Here is a 20,434-nt window from a genome sequence, read left to right on the forward strand (position 1 = left end):
CCTAAGAAATGGTACCAAGTACGGATACCGTACCTGCCGTGTATTTTCGGCACCCCTTTTTTGAGTTTTTCAAGATTCGTTCTTTCGTTACCGGTACCAGTATTTTGGGTTCATTTACCTTAGAATACCATCCTGTACCTTTTCGATATTGGTATTGGTACCATTTTTGACAATTTTGGGGATCGGTACTTTTGGTACATTTACCCAAGCTCATCCAGGGCTGTTCACGGGTCGAGCCAGGTGGTTTCGAGCTCGGGCTCGAAATTAAACGAGGAAACTTAGCTAGGCTCAAGCTCGATTTTGAAGCTAAAAGAGCTTAACATCGAGCCAACGAGCCGAGCCCGGGTGATTTTGGCTCGGTTACGAAAATGATCCAAATCAACTCAGGATGCTTCAAATCAACTTTTTGTAGCTAATTTTATTCGAGCTTTTATTGAACGAGCCATGAGCCCGAGCTTCGAGTCCCAAGCTTTTTAAACAGCCCCGAACACAATAATACTCTTAAAACATAACACCAAACATTCCTTAAATGTGTAAAAATAATCTCAAATTAAACTTTAAGCATGATGGTAACTTCTGTTTGCACATTTATTAAATTTCCTTCCTTGCAGCATTAAGTATGAATCTAAAGCTGCTAAAATAAACACACTGGAACACAAGTGACACCAAATAGTTTACATCTTTTATCATGTTTAAACCACCGGAGTTAGCAGTGGCTTCTTGCTAAAATGAGCTTCTAGGTTCCCAACAACAAGATCCGCCATCGCGTTTCGCGTCTCCACGGTCCCACTCCCGACATGTGGCAGCAGGACCACATTATCAAGCTTAAAGAGTTCCTCGGGCACATGCGGTTCGTTCTCAAACACATCAAGACCTGCACCGGCTATCCGGCCTTCAACAAGAGCCGACACTAGTTCTGGTTCGTCTATGTGCGGGCCCCTCCCGATGTTAATCAGATATCCCTTGGGACCAAGTGCATCGATGACTTCACGGTTTATTATGTGACGGGTTTCTTCTGTTAGCGGGCATGCTACGACCAGAATATCACAATCGGAAGCTAATTCAATGACGCTTGGGAAGTATTTGTAGTTTGATTCAGGTTTCTTTGATTGGGAATAGTAGCTTATCGGACAGTTAAATGCTTCGGCCCGTTTAGCAATGGCGGTCCCGATTCTTCCCAGACCTATGATTCCAACTTTTTTGCCACTGAACTGCAAACATTATAAAAAGCACTGTAAAATAATATTATGCATACATATTATCGGCCGTATATGTTATTCTCATTCGTAAATCGTAAGCATTCTTTAAGGCAACATGTCCAAATTAACTGCGGGTGTACATTTTTCACACAAGTTATTGAACAGGCCATGTACGTGTTTGTTTGTTTAACCTTAAACGAACAAACGATCGAACATGAACATAAACAAACACGAACACGTTTGATTTCTTGTTCTTGTTTGTTTGCTAAGAAAACAAACGTGTTCGTGTTTGCTTCATGTTCGTTCATTTATAGTATAAATGAACGACTCACAAATGTAAACAAACGAACAAAACTGACAAAACTCCAATAAAAAGTAAATGTGATCATCAATCTATTAGGCCTGCAAAATTAATAAAACTATACAAAGTTTTAAATGAATGAGATTAAACATAAACAAAAATGTTCACAAGCATCGATAAGCAAACTGGACATGTGTTCATTAAATAAACAAGCATAAATGAATTTTCGGGCCAATCTAGTGTGTTCACAAGTTGACACGTTTATCCCATTTCCTTTTTAAAATTTTAAAAAACGTATTTATGTCATAACCTTAATCAATTAGGTATTTTATGCCAAAGTTCAAACATAACTATTTTCTATATCTTTGAATCTTTTGATGTAAATTCTAATTTTTGAATATTAATACGCTAAAAAAATAAAGAAATCTCCGGGTTAAACGGGCCCTGTACATCTTAACCCGTAAGGTTTCATCTCATGGTCGGGTTCATGCGTCTAACACGATAAACGAGCTCGTGCCATGTTCACGTTCGACCTGCAAACACGATCCATTTAACACCTCTACTTAAATTGACTATAAGGTTAGATATCTATACCTAAATTTATAAATATGGCAACCACTTGGGAGCATACAATTTGGCTATATCTATTATCTATACCAATTTTAGATGAACCTTAAAATGTGCAGCCATTGTCCCTACTCCCTATGATAGTACCTAAGTGGTACCAAACATTTTTTATAAAAAAAAATGTGTGGACATATCAACATTACATACCACAATAAAGTAATAAATAATAATCAGAAATTGAAGCAGATAATACAAAGCATATGAATACATCAAGTGATAAGCTCGGTACCGACACCGAAACCGAAAGTACTAATTCTGAAAATCACAAAAACTAGGTGCCGGTAAAATGTTTGGAACGCTACAGTACGCCCGAAAATGCAAAAAGCGAGTACCGAATTAGTATTGTATCAATAACATGATTAATTAATAATAAAAAATATACAAGCATATGAATACATCAAGTGATGAGCTTGGTACCAGTATCCAGAAAATCGTAAAAAACTAGGTGCCAAAAATGGTTGGTACTATATAGTACGGTATTTGAAGATGTATCAACCCAAAATACCAGTATTGTACCCCCAAAATCGCAAAAAGTGAGTACCGAATTAGCACCAAAAATACCCGGTACGTTTTTTTTATATCACTAACATGATTAAATAATAATAATAAAAATACAAACATATGTATACATCAAGGATGAGCTTGGTACCGGTTTCAAAAGTACTGATCCTAAAAATCACAAAATTAGGTGCCAAAATGTTTAGTTTGGTACAATACAATATTTAAATGTAAATCAACCCAAAATCCCGATACCGTACCGATCCCAAAAACGCAAAAAGTAGTTACCAAATTAGTAGTAGGGGCGCAAACAAGCCGAGCTACTCGTTAAAAAGCTCGATCGAGCCAAGCTTCACTTATTGAGCTCGAGCCAGCTCCCGAGCCTAAATGAACCTGTCATTTATATAATTTTTATAATATATATTTAATAATTATTAATTAATATATATAATGTTATGAAAAAATAACTAAATAATACATATGATTTTATATATAAAATTATATATATAATTATAAATATAAAAAAAGTAATTAATAAAAAGTAAACGATCTGATTTCGAGCTTGAGAATCTACTCACGAGCCAGGCTCGAGCTTTCAAAATAGAGCTCGAAACAAGCCGAGCTCGAGCTCCATATAACTTAAACGAGCCGAGCTCGAGCCTCGTCTAGCTCGGCTCCGCTCATTTGCACCCATAATTAGTACCAAAAATACCCGTCACCATTTGCTCATTCCTAAACAAAGATGAGCTTCGTACCGTACCGTACCATACCATACCATTACCTAACCATACCAGCACCGTACCGATCCCAGCAAACCAAAATACTAATAAATCTAACCAACCAACCAACCAACCAACCTTAGTAGTCAATTTAAAATCCCCTTTCTTCCACAACCCACTCCTTACATACCGATCACACTCACAAATCTTCCTCAACGTCGTCAACATCAACCCAATCGCCAAGTCCGCCACGTCTTCCGTCAACACATCAGGCGTATTCGTAACCCTAATTCCTCTCTCCTTACAACACCCCAAGTCCACCTTATCCAACCCCACGCTGAAGCTCGACACGATCTCCAGCGCCGGTAACGATTCAATTAGCTCCCGGTCGGCGCCGGCGGTGGCGTTGCCGACCACGGCGCGGATTGAACCGGAGTGGGTTTTGAGGAAGTGGGGTTTGTGTGGGACGGTCCAGATGCGGTAGAGGTTGAACCGGGTCGAGAGTTGGTGTTCGAGGTAGGAGTTCATTGGGCACATCATTAGGACGCCGACGGATTCCATGATTGTGGTGGTGGTGGTGTGGGTTTTAGTGGTTAGTGACGGGTGGCTTAAGTCCACAGGTGTAGATGCAGGTGTAGGCGTAGGGGATAACCGATTATTGTTTATTATATTAAGGTAAAATATTTATAGCACATAAAATTTTTTTAAAACATTAATAAAAAATTCATAATTCAAAATTTAATAAAAAAAAATAATATTTCTAGCGTCTTCCTCGTTTTTGAAAAAACAATATTGAAGAAAAAATATTATTATGTTTTTTTATTTATTATTATATTTTGTGTTTATTCTCGTCATTAATTGTGTCTTTTCTCGTTAACAATGTCTTTTTTTATTTGATATTATATTATATCACTCAATATATTGTTATATTTTGTTTGGAATTGTGTTATATTTTGTGATATATTGTGTCTTTTTTTAGTTATAATTATGACTTTTGTTCACTTTCGTCATTATGTCTTGTTCTGGCATTGTGTCATTTTGGTGTTTTTGTTTTAACGGAATGACGGGGAAGCATTTTAGTTTTTTTATTTTTTCCGGTTTCTATTTATATTTTGAGTTATAATTCTTTTGTTATTATTTTTTGAATTTTTGAGTGATTTTTTGTGTTGTCGCAAACCCTTCTCACACTTCTCAGTTTTGTATCCTTTTGTATTTTACTTTTCACTATTATTAAAATATATATTTAAGTTCTTTTTATGTATCCTTTAATAGGTTAGTATAGTAGAAAGTTTGGTGAGACTGAAATATTTATTATTTTCAGTTCTATTTTGATGGTGTTTGGCCTTTTATCATTACTAGGTCTTTGGGCGGGAGGATTTTATTTTAACATTAGAGATAATTTGGAGGCACTTAAGGGGTCCGTTCGGTTGGGTTGGGCCAGCTGCTAGCGACCTTTTGTCATTGAGTCACTTTATATGGAGTACCTAGACAATTCTCTGTTGTTAGCTATTAAAAAAAATACTTTTTAGAATACAAAACGCACACATCCTTCTGGCCACAGTCGGCTCGGCCGGGCATGTGAATTCCCAGGTACAGACCTGCTCTTGGTCAGTGCTATATAAATCGTTAGATGCTAATCGGATGGTAATATATATACATATATACAAATTTTTGTATATAAAATTTTATATTTTGACTACTGGCGATTAAACAGTGACTAGTATGTGAAGTATCGACTAATGATTAATCAAGAATCTGTTAGCGGCTAGTGCAGATTTTTACAATCACGTTCCCAACATAATCCTACATCTATTCACTACTTATTGTAGAAATAAAATATTAATACCTAATACAAAACTTTGATAACGTTACACTATAAGCACTATGGTAAGAAATAATAATAATAAGTTATTTTTCATTTAGTGGTACTTGAAAAAACTTCTCTAGTGAAAATTTGTGGAAATAGATCCGTCTAAACAAGATCCGCATGTGCGTTAAGCAAGTGTTATTTTAGCTATTTGTTTTGTCAACTTAATTTGACGTGTTGATAACTTGTACATCATTGCGTTTTTTTTAATTAATTATTAGATCTGTTTTTATTTTTGAATGCTGTAAGTAAAATAAGATAAAACTATAACACTTTTATTTTTTACCAACAAAGTATTTGTTTTTATAATAAGTTACACAGATTTTTATAAATAATTGATTTGGTATAGAAAATAATGTAATTATCCAACATAAATGTTAAAAAGTGATAATGTAAAAATATAAAAAAATGATATGTTAAGAGAGAACTATATGTTGTGAATGGTCCAAATAGTGTGTGTGGAGTAGGGTGGGTGGTCCAATTAGTCATGAAGCCATATTCATTTACATTTCTGGTCATCCTCTAAAACATATATCTCTCTTAACATATCGTTTTTTTATATTTTTACATTATCACCTTTTTAACATTTATGTTGGATAATTACATTATTTTCTATACCAAATCAATTATTTATAAGCGAAATAGCAAACCATACGCGGTTTGTTATTCCGATATAAAATAATTGTGCACCGGCTACAAAAAGCTAAAGTAAAGATGACCAAGAAAACTTTTCAATACTATATCCAATGAATTGGAAGCTTATGTGGTCATATGATCAATAGAGAAACTTACATCGTTTAAAAAGTTGGCGACAATTAGCTGGTCCGAAAGATCCATCGCCAACTTTTTTACAAATGATTAGGTTAAGCATATATGACAAAAAGTTGGCAATGGATAGTTACGTAGTTTATATCATTTGTAAGTTTAATTCATATTCATGCCACGATTGTAATTTTGTTTATTTACTGTATTGAGTATGTTTGATCAGTATAAATATTTTTAATATTTTATAAATATTTTAAATTAAATATATTGTATATTTAGTAAAAAATTATTTTTATATTTCTAGTCATTGTCAATTAAAAAACAATTATTATAACTTATATTTATTGAAAAACAAAAATAATGAAGATTGGGTTAATGAAAAGTTGGGTTTGGGTTGATTGGGTAGGTGGAAGCGAAAGAAATTAACTTTATAATAAAAATTGAGTTGGTTGGTTTATGTATTAGGATGGTCATAGTTTTATAATTTCAAAAGAATTTGAAAAGAAAATCTATTGTTATTTGTACACACAAAGAGAGAAATTTGTATAATTTTCATAAGTATCATGATAAAAACTTGTGTGGTATATACACTTAACATATATTAAAAATAGATATTTAGAACTATGGTTAATTGAATATGAATATGAATATGAATATGAATATGAATATGAATATGAATATGAAATCTAACCTTAGTAGTTAATTTGAATTCACCAGTCTTCCACAACCCCCCTTTAACAAACCGATGGCTCTCACAAATCCGTCTCAACGTCGTTAACATCAATCCAATCGCCAAATCCGCCACGTCATCAGTCAACACATCAGGCGTATTAGTAACCTTAATTCCTCTCTCCTTACAACACGCCAAATCCACATGATCAACTCCCACACCATAACTCGCTACGATCTCCAAATTAGGTAACGAATCAATAAACTCTCGATCGTTGGGGACGTGTAAGCTACCCACCACAGCACGGATGGAACCGGAGTGCTCCTTGAAGAATTCGTCTTTTTGAGGGAAGGTCCAAAGGCGGAGGAGATTAAACCGCTTATCGAGTTGTCGTTCGAGGTAAGAGCTCATCGGGTATGTGATGAGTACGTTAATGTTTTTCATGATCGAGATTGATTGTGTTTAGGACTGTTAGGTCAAGTAGTCAACAGGGACAAGGAACAATGAGTCCAAAATGCTAACATATGCAAAAGAGCATCTTTACTTAAAGATACCAAAAGATTGTCGTGTAACTAATTAGTATTTATCGTATTGTATAGCGAATGTGGGAATCTTTATCTATAATCTCTAAATAAATAAATAAATAATTTTTTATTTTTATTTTTGTTTGTTTAACATTTCACGTCTTATTATCTACTATTTATCTTTATATATTTTTGGCAAATTAGAATAAATAATCTCAATTTTTGTGTATTGGCCGATAATAATTTCAACTTTAAAAATTACTATAAGCGATTCTAACTTTTAACTATTTTTGTTTCAATGAAGCTCCGTTAAAAAACACTTAGCACCGTTATATTTTTTTCCCAAGTTTTAAACCGATATTTTAGGGCTTTGATCGGAAGAACGATACGATTCGACTGATGTAAAACTTATCTCAAAACGATTATCCAAGCGACGAAACAATGCTTCAATTCGAGTGTTTTAATTTCTAATTAACAAAAATCAAGTCATCTGAATCACCGCTTCAAGATAAGTTTTACATCATTCGAATCATATCGTTCTTTCGATCAAAAGCCCTAAAACATCAGTTTGAAACTCGAGAAAAAACATAACGGCGCTAAGTGCTTTTTAACAGAGGTACATTGAGACAAAAATAGTTGAAAGTCAGGACTGCTGGTAATGATTTTTAAAGTTGGGATTATTATCGATCAATACACAAAAGTTGGGATCATTATCAACTAATACACAAAAGTTAGGACTAATTTATCCAATTTGTCTTTTTCTTTTTAACCTTTCACATCTTATTGTTTATCTTTAGCTCTATATATATATATATATATTATTTGTTTATCTTTTCCATGTTTGAAGTATAAATCCAAATGATTAATTTATAACCCAAATAACTAACTTAGGATATTTAAATAATAAAGATAACAAACATAAATATCTATATTTAGGATATTTAAATATTTAGAAAATTAGTTTTAGAGCCTGTGTCACACACGGGATAATTCAAATTATAAATTATAAGTAAAAAATTAATTACATAGCGTAGAAACAGGATCAAATACATTTTATTCTTAACATGAAAACAGTGAGAACCAATTTGTTGTTATTATTAGGTTTATCTTTATAAGTGTTTGCTGTTATTTTTTGTTCGTAGTTGCTAATTTTCGATTACGAGACATTATAAGTATTTGCTTATTTATATTTTGTTGTTATTATTAGATTTATTCTTTTGCTGATATAAGTATTTGGTGGTATTTGCTGTTATTATTTTGTTCTTGATTTTGATTCTTTTGTTGCAATTTTTAGGTTTTTTTTTATTATTATAAATAATTGTTTATGTAGATTGATATTGTAGTTGATATTGTTTCTTACGTTCTCATTTTTTTATAGACTGGTATTATTTCCTACGTTCTCATGTTAAGACTAAAATGCACATGAACCTTCCCCACATAACATATATGAAAAAAAAATGTATTACATTTATGCTTGTATCTATATAACGTGTATATAAATTGATTTTATTTATATCACTTTGATTTTTTTAAATGAACTTAATAAAAAAATGCCCGTGCAAAAACGTACCCGATAATGCTTCTTTCTATTGAAAAATTCATTATCGGTGCCATATATGTATAATTTAAAGACTTTTGGTTATGAATCAATTTCGGAAATAAAGCTTTTCATATGATAGTAGTTCTAACCACTCAGCCTAAATACAAAATGAGCGTTACCTTTATTGATATATTTATCAATTTACCACCCATCAAAGGAAAGTAGAACATTAAATTGTAACAATGGATGAGCTATGTTTTTCTGAGCTACACCATGAAAAAGATTTTGATAAGTTTCAGAGGGCTTCTCGACTTTGTCATAATGACAACATAAACAATAACATGTTAACCCATTCAATTTTGTGAATATTCATTTGTGCATGGTTTTGCATGACATGCTTCTCATACAACGTTCTGCTCACCATTAAAAGAAAAATTAATGTTGACATAAATATTTCAAATTTGATAAAAGTTAGAAGCATTGATAGGCATGGGGCTGGCAGATCGAAAGTGTTCGCAATCTTTTCTTATATTTTAATAGTTGAGGGAAAAATAGTCAGTTTGCCAAATCCCGAACCTTTTGATTATTTCAAAAAATGTCCTTAAAAATAAATTTGAAATCCGAATCATGTTTAAACTTCTAACTTTCATACTTTTAACATTTTAAAGTCAACACTTTGAACCCATAACAAATTTGACGATAAATCTATTTTGCATTCTCAAACTTTTAAAACTACTCAAAATTTTCATTTTTGTCCCGTTACAAATTTTAACCTAAATGCAGTTAACCTGTATCAAACAATCAATTTACCAACTTTTGACCCATAAAATCAAATTTAAGTTCCACAAAAAACCCGAAACAATTTTCATCTCAGAAACATAATTTGTTGTTGATTTTTAAAATTCAACAAGTATTTTGAAATATATAATAAAATAATATGGTAATATTTATATTTATAAAAATATATAGATATTATATAAATATAGTGTAAAAGGAAAGTGAATCATTATTGATTTATTACATATATTAGGGTATATTAGTTTTTGAGGAAAAAAATTGTAAGAATTAACCAAAACATAACAAGTGTCCACATTTATTTTACTTTATTTGAATAGGTAGATTACTATTGCAAGATCTAGAAATAAAGATGAAAATTATGATAACTGTTTATGTTAAAACACTCAAAAACTTTACCATTCTCTCTTATCGGTCTATTTGTTCATAAAACTCTATTTAAGTGTAGAAAAACAGCAACCACCAACACATTATCTTTCCTCGTCATCATCTTCTACCTCATGTTGGTTATTTTAGTGTTTCTTCTGCCTTACTGAATTAATTTGTCGATCGAGGAAATAACTTTTAGAGATTAAATGAGTTAGGTGATGCGGAAGTGCGTGCTCGATTTAATTCTAGATGTTATTTTGGCTTTGTAATAACATTAGGTTTATTATTTTTTCACTTGGGCTTAAGTGATATGTAATGTGAGCTTGACTTAATTTTATTAGAGCTTATGTCAGATGTGTAATCGGTTTTATAATTGACTGACGTTTTATTCTAATATGAGAATCAATCTCTTGATCGCACACATACGTAGGAGAACCACGGTTACTGAGTTCTCTCTGGATCTTCATCAATAGCAATAAAAATTCAATTCTATGTTCAGAGTTCTTTGTTTTATCCGATAAATCATTGTGTTTAACCCACAAATAGGTTTATCTGAAAGTGATTCACGATTAAGAGAATAATTCATATTATATTTTTTTAATCTACAATCGCATACAAGATTACCAGATTTGTTTATTCGTTTAATTAATTGATTTTAGTTATAGATTACACAATATATGCAACGCCTTGCTCTAAAAAACACTATTGAAGGTGGTCTAATTTATAGATTATGTAGTTACATATACAATTATACATCTACACATATATATTGGTGTGTTACAACCGTTATGTAGATATGAGGATAAGAGTAGAACAAAATCATATTGCAATAATATTGTTACTGGATCAAAATAATCTAATTGAACAAATTCAAGTCGATGAAGAAGTCTAACCTTAGTAGTCAATTATTATGTCACCTTAAACTGTTTTTTCACATGTCATTTAACTAGTGTAACCAACAAGGATGTTAATTAATACCATTACTATTTATAGAATTATTAATAAAGTTATAAATATAACTTTAAATGTTGTATTAAATGAGGATATTTATGAATTATAAAATTTTATTAATCATTATTTATATTAAATTCATAAGGTATGTTATTATGTATATTATTAAATTCAACTTTTTTATTATATTTTTAACCACTCGTGTATTACACGGGCTATATCCTGGTATAATAGTAGAACAAGGTCACATGTTTCTTTTTTTTAATGGAAACTACCATACACCTATGAACCATCTATACTCGCAACATGCATGATTTGAATGCTCTATGTGTTAGGAATCCTACCATATCCCTTGAGAGTTACACTTTACCACCATACCATATCCCTTGAGAACATCTGAATCTAAATTTGTAAACAGTCAATTGAACAAATTCAAGCGGATCGAAGAAATCAAACCTTAGTAGTCAATTTGAATTCACCAGTCTTCCATAATCCATGTTTAACATACCGATCACACTCACATATTCGTCTCAACGTAGTCAACATCAATCCAATCGCCAAATCAGCCACGTCGTCGGTCAACACATCAGGCGTATTAGTAACCTTAATTCCTCTCTCCTTACAACACGCCAAATCCACTTGATCTACTCCCACGCCAAAACTCGCTACGATTTCCAAAGCAAGTAACGAATCGATAAATTCTCGATCGTTGGGGACGCTGCGGTTTCCAACCACAGCACGGATGGAACCCGAGTACTCCTTGAAGAATTCGTCTTTTTGAGGGAAGGTCCAAAGGCGGAGGAGATTAAACCGCTTATCGAGTTGTTGTTCGAGGTAAGAGTTCATCGGTGATGTGATGAGTACGCTAATTTTTTCCATGATCGAGATTGATTGTGTTCGGTCAACAAGGCAAGGAACAATGAGTCCAAATGCTAAGAACATGTCTATTTAAAGACACAATTGCAAAAGACAATATCATTATCTACTAAGGAGATGCCAAAATAATCTATGTTTGGTATATTTGTCTCATTGCATAGCGGCATGAAGGTGTGCTAGTGTGTATATTAAAGATATGTTTTCTGATGTGGTTGGATAAGTCTCATGAACAAATATATTTTTTGTTAGGTGTGTTAAGTGTATATTAAATTGGCCTTTTAGTTAATTAGTCCAATAATATTTGGTGTGGTTACAGTGGTGAATCTTGGATGAGTTCGTCGAGGTCTGGACTCAAAATGTATTAAAAAAATTTATAAACACAGAGGGCGGACTCAATTTTTAAGTTGAAAGCTGGTAAATTTATACTAAGTATAAAATTTTTCTGGTGAAAACAATTAAATTTACACCAATGCGCAAAAAAAAAAACGGGGGGGGGGGGGTGCCGCGGCCTCTATCTTGGGATCCTTGAGGTCGTAGGTTTGAAACTCGACTCGAGGGTTTTCTCACAATTGTGAGTTTCCTCTTTGATGATGCTCTTGAGTGAGGCAGGTCTAGAACGTCATAATCAACATCCCGTCTTTCTCAATTTGGTTTGAAAGAAAAAAAAGGGAGAGTTTGCTTTAGCCATAATAAATACTTTGTAATTCTCGATCCAAATCTTCTCTCTGCACTCATGAAACTCGAATTAAATTTTATTGTATAAAAACGCCAACACTCTCTTTCTATTACATTAACCCGCTCCTTTAAACTCTTAAAAATTTTAACCATTAAAGATGTTCTAACTATAAAGTATGCAATTATGTATTTATGTATACGACACTTAATTAAATAAAAAACATTAAATTTAATTATCTATAACTAATAAATAGGTAGCTGATTTTTATGTCAGACTGACAATACTTTTGAGTCAGAAATTTATTTTTCTTTATTGTTTTTACCAATTTTTTTTACAAAATCGTATTTATAGTAGTAAAACACAATGTATTAAATATGTAATTTGTATGTGATAAATAACTTCAAATGTATTATAAATTATTAGCTATTAACTTATTCAAGATGAAGAAATCTAACCTTAGCAGTCAATTTGAATTCACCAGTCTTCCACAAGCCGCTTCTAATAAACCGATCAGTCTCACAAATCAGTCTCAACGTTGTCAACATCAACCCAATAGCCACATCCGCCACGTCCTCTGTATTAACACCAGGAGTGTTAGTAACCCTAATCCCTTTTTCCATGCAACACGTCAAATCCACATGGTTTATCCCCACACTGAAAGTCGACACGATTTCCAAAGCAGGTAACGAACCGATAAACTCCCTGTCCATGCCGAGGAAGAAGGGATTTACAACCACGGCGCGGATGGAAGTCGAATACTTGTTGAACAATTCGTCTATTTGAGGGAAGTCCCAAAGGCGGACTAGATTAAACCGCGTAGTTAGCTCTTGTTCGATGTAGGAACCCGTTGGAGACGTGATTAGTACGTCGATGTTGTTCGTGATAAGAGGTTGGTTGTTTTGTGTTGTATGTTTGTATTTATTGGGTAACATTTATAGAATGCCAAGTTTGATTTGTGCTTGATTACGCATTATTATATCTTTGACTTACTTTTGAAGCAGCCCAAAGTCATTAGTGACGTCCAGTTTGTAGCACTCACTTTTTTCCTAAAATAGTGGATCTTAAAATGTGAGATAAATTATTATACTATTACAAATGATAAGTTAGGTGCCGTAAGTGTCCAATTAGGTCATTTGGCGGCATCAAACTGACCCACAAATTTTGTTTTTGTTTTCAAGTGTCTCTACTTGGCGGTATCGAACTGACTCGCAAATTTTACTTTTGTTTTTTAGTTTAGTCATCATAAAATACGTAACAACAAAGACCGAACGAACGTCAATTTTTTTCAGTTCTGGTATTATAACGAACGTGACGGAAACCGACTGAATTCCCGTAGACTCACCGTTTCAACGCCCGGGATTGACAACGGTTGGGTTTTACCAACGCTCGAGTTTTACCGACCGACACCCCCCATTGGTCCACCTCAATTTTTATAGTTTTTTTGTTTTATATTTGGTTTTAATTCCAGTACAATAACGTACGTCGCAGATCGAATTCACATCGACTTACCGGCTCAACACTTGGGTTTTACCACCGTCTGAGTTTACCCACTTTCCGGCGCAACGCACCGGGTTAAAAACTAGTCATATATAATAAGTTATAACAGAGTGAGTTTTAATATTAGCCATCTGGATTCACCACTTTCAATATCATAAAAACACATAAATTATATATATAATATATATAAATGATAACTTTGGTGCCGCTAAACCGCTATCGGGTTAGTTGACGGCACGTTACTTGTCCATGACATTTTGTTTTTTTTTTCCGTTAAAGTACCATAACGAACATAACGGAAGCCGATCGAATGACAGCTTCTTTTGGTTGTTTTAATTCCGATAACCGACCGAATTCGCATAGACTTACTGCGTCAATGACTGGGACCGATGATGCTCGGGTTTTACCAACGTCCCAGTTTACCGACTGACAACACCCTTTGCTCCGCTAAACTTTTATATTTTTCCCTTTTGTAGCTCTGGTACCATAACAAATGTAGCCAAAACCAACCGACCAAATTCGCATAGACTTACCGCGTCAATGCCCGGGATCAACAACCCTAGGGTTTTACCAACGTCCAAGTTTACCGACCGACACCACCCTTTGCTCCACTCAATTTTTATATTTTTCCCTTTTGTAGCTCCGATACCATAACAAAGCCAACCGGCCGAATTCATGTCCATTTACCATCTCAACGCCCGAGACTGATAACGCTTGGGTTCTACCACCGCCCGGGTTTACCGACCAAACAAACGTCAAATAATTCATTTTTTTATACGCTAATTTGAAGAATATATATGTTTTGGGTTTAACACTAAGATTTTACCAATGGTGTCTATACCATAACGAATGCAAACGATACCGACTGAATCCGCACCGACTCGCTGACATAATGCTTGGGCTTTACCCAAGTTCGAGTTTTACCAACACTTGATTTCAACGTTGAAGTTTTACCAACTGCCCCGACGCAACATGTCGGGTACAATACTAGTTATATGTATGCATGATAAATTATGTTGGGTTGTTATAATGGCATCTAGTCTTCCAAAGCCTGATTCAAACCAATCCACTAATTAGGGATGAGCAAATGGTACCGGATACCTTTAGTATCAATTCGATACCAAACTGGTGGGTATGGTTTGGTACACTATGGTATTTTATCAAATTTTTTTGCCTTTGATACCGGTACCGTATCGTACCAAACATTTTCGGTACCAGTACCAATTTTTGACGATTTTCAGTATCATTACTTTAGGTTCTGTTACCCGCTCATCCCTACCTAGAGGTGCACAAATTGGGTTTTTCAAATACCCAGGTTCGGGTATGGAACCGGTTTGGGTATGACCGGCAGACCGGGTATTGGAAAATCGGGTATTGGCAATATCCGGGTCGGGTTTGGGTCCGAGTATTATCTCTAAAAACCATACCCTATGCATCGGATTCGGGTTGGTATAGAACCGGGTATTCTAAAATCGGGTATTTGAATACCCTATTTTTGGGTATTGAATAAACCCTATTTTCAGGTTTTTTTCGGGGTTTTCGGGCTTTTTTCCTGGTATAGATTGGATTTTTTAAGAGATTGCACTTTTTAGGGGTATTTTCAGGTAATTTCGGATATAACTTGGGTATTTGAAAGACCCGGTTTCAGGTATTGGAAAAACCCGGTTCCGGGTATGGAACCGGTTCCGATTTTCGGGTATTACCGGGTATAAATGGGGTCCAGTTCCGGGTACGGGTATTGCAACTGAAATGCATACCCTATCCGTCGGGTACGAATTCGGGTATTAAAAACCCGAGTATAAAAAAAACAAGTTCCGAGTATTTTTTTCGGGTCCAGTTCTGGTTTGGGTTTTTTTTACACCTCTATCTCTACCTGACCAGTAATTGAATATTTGAATTGAGATTGGTCACTCAAACCCAACTAGCACCAGATTGGGCTGAAATTAAATGGGCTGAATGCACTTGCTAATGACCCACATGAAATTATTTATTGTGGTCCTTGTGAACTAGCAATATCACTAGTCGAAAAATGCTAAAAAAATTTGGCCATTGCCATTTTTTGATTTTGTTGTAGATCATGGTGTTGAGTTAATCAATTGTTGTTGCTAAATATATACTATACTATAACTAGCATCATAATTATATGAGTGGATCAACGTGTCCACATCATCAGCGTTTAATACAAATACAAATATACAATACTAATCTACTATACTATTAAAACAATAACTCTTTTCATAAATAACAAACATTCTTATAATTTCTTCATAATAAAATAATTCAAAATTAAATTAAATTAAATTACATTTAACATAATTATATTCAATATATTCTAATTACTATTAATACATGTGTCCTTCATGAGCTTGGATTTTTCTTTTCAAAGTTTCATGATAATTATTTTTTATTTTGGTTTCATTTCGATTTTTTGTTTTCGTTCGGTTTTAGTTTTTATAAATTTGTTTGTTTCAGTTTCGTTTCGGTTTAATTTTTTACTTTTTTTATTTTTTTAGTTTTGTTTTAGATGGGTTTAACGTCATTCTTTTTTTTGTTTCGGTTTTTATAGTTTTTGTTTTTTGTTCAGTTTCAGATTTATTGGTTTTAGTTTTTCAATTTAATTTCGGTTTTTGTTTTTAGTTTTATTGGTATTTAGTTTTATTTACCTTTTTGGTTTTGGTTTTGTTTTAGTTTTTTCAATTAATTTTCGTTTTGATTTGTATTTAGTTTGCTTGGTGTTTGCTTTTAGTGTCTATTGAAAAATGAAAGAATATGTAGAGTTTACAAATTAAGTAAAAGGTTCATATGATTTTCAACTTTCAACTGGATTGAAGTCGATGAAGCTATCTATATTTTTTTTTATCTTCACAACCAGTAGTAATATATTCGCATTTTGGTAGAAAGAATTTCAAAAGCTAAGAATGTTTTATGTGTTACCCTTCATTTTTCTTCTTAATTTTCAAGTGTGTTATTTCAATTTTCATTTATGAAAATGAGTCATTTTAGAAATATTTCAATTTGCTTTGGCTCGGGTCAAAACGGGTCATTTTAAAAGGGTATCAGTTTAGTTTTGGTCAACGAGTCAATATAAGAAGGTATCGATTTTCTCCTGGTTTCAACGGGTCTTTTTAAAATCATACCGATTTGGTTCAGGTCATACCGGGTCAATTTTAGAAGATATCGATTTAGTTCGGGTTAAAATGGGTAATTCTCAAAACGTAACGATTTGATTCTGGTCATAAGATATCATGTTAAAAAGGTTTCGATTTAGTTCTGGTTCTTAAATGCGCTTTGGGCGTGCCTCAGTTTATTAGGGTGCAAGACTTTTCACATGAAATGCAAAAACAGTTTTCGTAGTCAGTTAATCGCTATGTTTGTTAGATTGGTGTATGAATGTTTATATCATCAACTGTGTTCCCGGTCCAGGAAGAAAAAAAGCCCAAATCATTATTGGATGCTTATCGGGAATCTTTCCTGGATGCTTACATTTTGATTTGCTTACTTTCTAGACTAATGTTAGTGAAGTTTGTTTGTGTCAATATTATTTTTTAAAGTTTACGAAGTTTATGTTTTAAAGTTGTAAATTTTCTTCGTAAACATTCTACTATGTAAAGTTATTCTTTGTAAGTTTATGTATTTCAATACTTTGTTTGCGTATAAATATGAATTGCAAATAAAAATCATACTGCTGTCTAAAAAAATATTTTAAAAAATAACTTGCCGTTTAAAATTATGTGTGTTTACTTGACGATTTCTATATTTCCACCGTGTCTTGCACAGGTCAATATCCTAGTATTAAACAAAGAACCGTGAAAACACATGAACATACCGCATTAACTGTGATACAAAGATAGTTATATACGCATAACCGTCTCTCTTTCAATTATAAAGTACATGAGTCGGCGAATTCAGGAATCTTAGTCAGTGGGTGTCAAAAATGGTCAACCTAGAAAAGGTCAAGTCAAAATGGGTCAACTAAAACGGGTCAAACCAAATGAATCGGGTAAAAAAATTACATTAAATAAACCACTTATAGAAATCTAAGCAACAAATTTCATCAAACACATAATAAATAAAACATATATTGCAATTGACGAAAGCATTTCCATAGTTATCATAGCTTAAAACTCTTACTACACCAATAAAAAAATAACAAAGTTAAATAGTGCAGAACTATAAAAAGGAAATGATATTATGAATATCTCATATTTGGTCTAATTTTCATAATGGTCCAATTAAATCAATAACATATCACTATATTAATAATAACTAATTAATAAAGTTGTTACACAATCAAATAATCTGGGCTTAATTGTTATTTTGTGAAAAGCAAAATAAAACTTACGTTTGACAAGCTGTGCTCAGAAAGTTGAGTTTGGGGCACTAGAAAAACATGGATGGGACACTTGGGGTCATTGGACCTTGGACATGATATATTAAAAGTTTATTGAAAAAAGTACGAACTTGAAAGGATGCCTACGCTCTTCCTGACCAAACACTATATCCGCCCTGCATATGTCAAATGTTTATATGATTCATACAAGCTCGTTAGTTAAAATTGATTTTGTAATGATCAATTCCCAATTTGAGATTGTGAAAGAGGAAACGTCATATATTTTTGAGAAGAAATAAGGTAGTGGCAGACAATATTGGAGCACAAGAGAGAGGACCCTAATAAGCTGGGATCCTGTGTTTTCACTTTTTAATATTATTTGTATTTCAAAATATCCTATGAATTTAAATCATCTATTTTTTTAAATATTTCTGATAGGTACTATAATATTTTAGATATTTCCTTTTATACTAATAATCAAATACAATCATTTATCTAGTTTTCATTAACTTCGTTAACAAGTAATAAGGTTTATGTACAAAATAATCTTAATATGAGAATGCGTGAAACAATACCAATCTACTAAGGCTATTCGCTATGATGGGGGGCTTCGAAGCCCCTCAACAGTGCCACGTCAACGTCACGTCGTCGCCTCATAAAAAACGGGGCATTGAAGCCTGTCCCGCTATGGCTTAATGCCCCTTGGGCGCCCATATATATATATATATATATATATATAGGCAAAATATAGAATGAAAACCCACTTGAGTTGTGAAAACCCGCGAAAACCCTGTGTAACATCGTTTTTTTTTGTTACATGTAATATATGTTTTAACATTTAATACAAAACATCGAAACATTAAAAAAAAATTGTTTTGCTATTTTTTAACATTTTTTTACTAATTTTTTTATATGTTTTTAGGAGAAAGAAAAAGTTATATTTATGTTAACATTTTTTATTAACTTTAATTGTGGACCACAAGATTTAATCTTTAATTAAAAACATGTTGTTGAGAATGAGTTTCTAGAGTTTTCACAACTCAAGTGGGTTTTTATTTTAACCTAACCCTATATATATATATATGTATATATATGTGAGAGAGGAGAGAGAGAGAGCTAGAAGATCGCCGGTCATCAGAAACGGCTCCACAAGCCTCCGCGCCCGCCTCCACCGCGCCCCCCGACGGTGTTCCACCTCCAACGACGCCCTTTCTCCCCCTTCAAGGCGCCCATAGCGGATAGTCTAAAAATGAGAACTTAGAAAACAACACCAAATACAATACCAATCTATAAAACCATGTTTTATAATAACAAAGGAAAAATCTAATAATAACAACAACATCAAAAGTAGCAACAAAATAATAACAACATAAGAAAAAAACCCAATAATTGTTATGAATTATTGACGAAAAGGTGGATGACACAATTGTCAAACACCTTTATTCTCACGTTTTATTCACAATTGTCAAACTATTGAAATGTTCATCAATAGTTTATACTGTCGGTAATTTACTTTTTGCACAGTCGTTTTTGCCTTATAAATAGAATGTATTTGTAACGAAGTGATTCATCCTGGTAGAACTAACAATTCACATATATCTCTTCACTCTCTTGTCTCTCAGATATAATAAAGTTCAATTATCATTTCAATAATCTTGTTATAATTAGATCTAATATCATAACACGTTATCAGCACGAGCCGCTTATATCCTAACCAAGAAAGGTAATAGACACAAAGGTATCTACATAAACATCATAAACACTTCTTTAATTATGTACATTAGATATATATCTATGCATATACATATACTAACTAATATACTGAGTAATAGCAATAATGTGTATAAACATTGTTATTAAAATTTGATAACTATTTTAGAAGTTAGATTTATTTACACTAACAATTCTATTCTTATTATTGTGCATACTAATTATATATATATTTTATAAAATAAACTGTATTTAATATCTTATTTATTATCTTACTTTAAAATAATTAATTTTATATATTATATATATATACACACACACAAACGGTAATATTACCGTTATAAACGGTAATATAACCGTTATAAATGGGTTATAAACCTCCACTATAAATAACCAATCATTAACCCCATTTCATTTACAACAAACATTCTTCTTATTAAATTTATCCAAGATAAAATTCTCAAAATGATTCACCCGGTTTTGATGTTGGTCACTATAATGCTTATACTACTTCTCATTC

General features: G+C 32.8%; 1 protein-coding gene and 1 pseudogene across 3 annotated transcripts; both read right to left on the bottom strand.

Moving 5' to 3' along the window:
- Positions 1-553: 553 nt before the first annotated feature.
- On the bottom strand, positions 554-11,717 carry LOC143540226 (glyoxylate/hydroxypyruvate reductase A HPR2-like). 3 transcript variants are annotated; one of them, XM_077033347.1, is made up of 2 exons: positions 11,282-11,717; positions 554-1,211 (listed from the first exon to the last, which is right to left on the bottom strand). In XM_077033347.1, exons 1-2 carry the CDS (start codon positions 11,702-11,704, stop codon positions 693-695), a joined length of 942 nt encoding a protein of 313 aa, XP_076889462.1. In that variant the 5' UTR covers positions 11,705-11,717; the 3' UTR covers positions 554-692. The 3 variants fall into 3 exon arrangements, with proteins under 3 accessions (XP_076889462.1, XP_076889461.1, XP_076889460.1); XM_077033346.1 differs by lacking the exon at positions 11,282-11,717 and adding an exon at positions 6,668-7,129 and having other exon boundaries at positions 555-1,211; XM_077033345.1 differs by lacking the exon at positions 11,282-11,717 and adding an exon at positions 3,483-3,905 and having other exon boundaries at positions 562-1,211.
- Positions 11,718-12,808: 1,091 nt separating this feature from the next.
- Positions 12,809-13,309, bottom strand: LOC143540192 (glyoxylate/hydroxypyruvate/pyruvate reductase 2KGR pseudogene; annotated as a pseudogene).
- Positions 13,310-20,434: the final 7,125 nt, after the last annotated feature.

Source organism: Bidens hawaiensis, unplaced genomic scaffold (genome assembly GCF_021521415.1).
Source record: "Bidens hawaiensis isolate Kalapana, Puna unplaced genomic scaffold, B.hawaiensis_p1.1 tig00012182_1, whole genome shotgun sequence".
Lineage (NCBI taxonomy): Eukaryota > Viridiplantae > Streptophyta > Magnoliopsida > Asterales > Asteraceae > Bidens > Bidens hawaiensis.

Coding starts and splice junctions, on each gene's coding strand:
- LOC143540226 (XM_077033347.1), bottom strand. CDS start 11,704: ATGGAAAAAATTAGCGTACTCATCACATCACCGATGAACTCTTACCTC. Junction 1,212..11,281: donor AATTCAAATTGACTACTAAG/GTTTGATTTCTT, acceptor TAATGTTTGCAG/TTCAGTGGCAAAAAAGTTGG.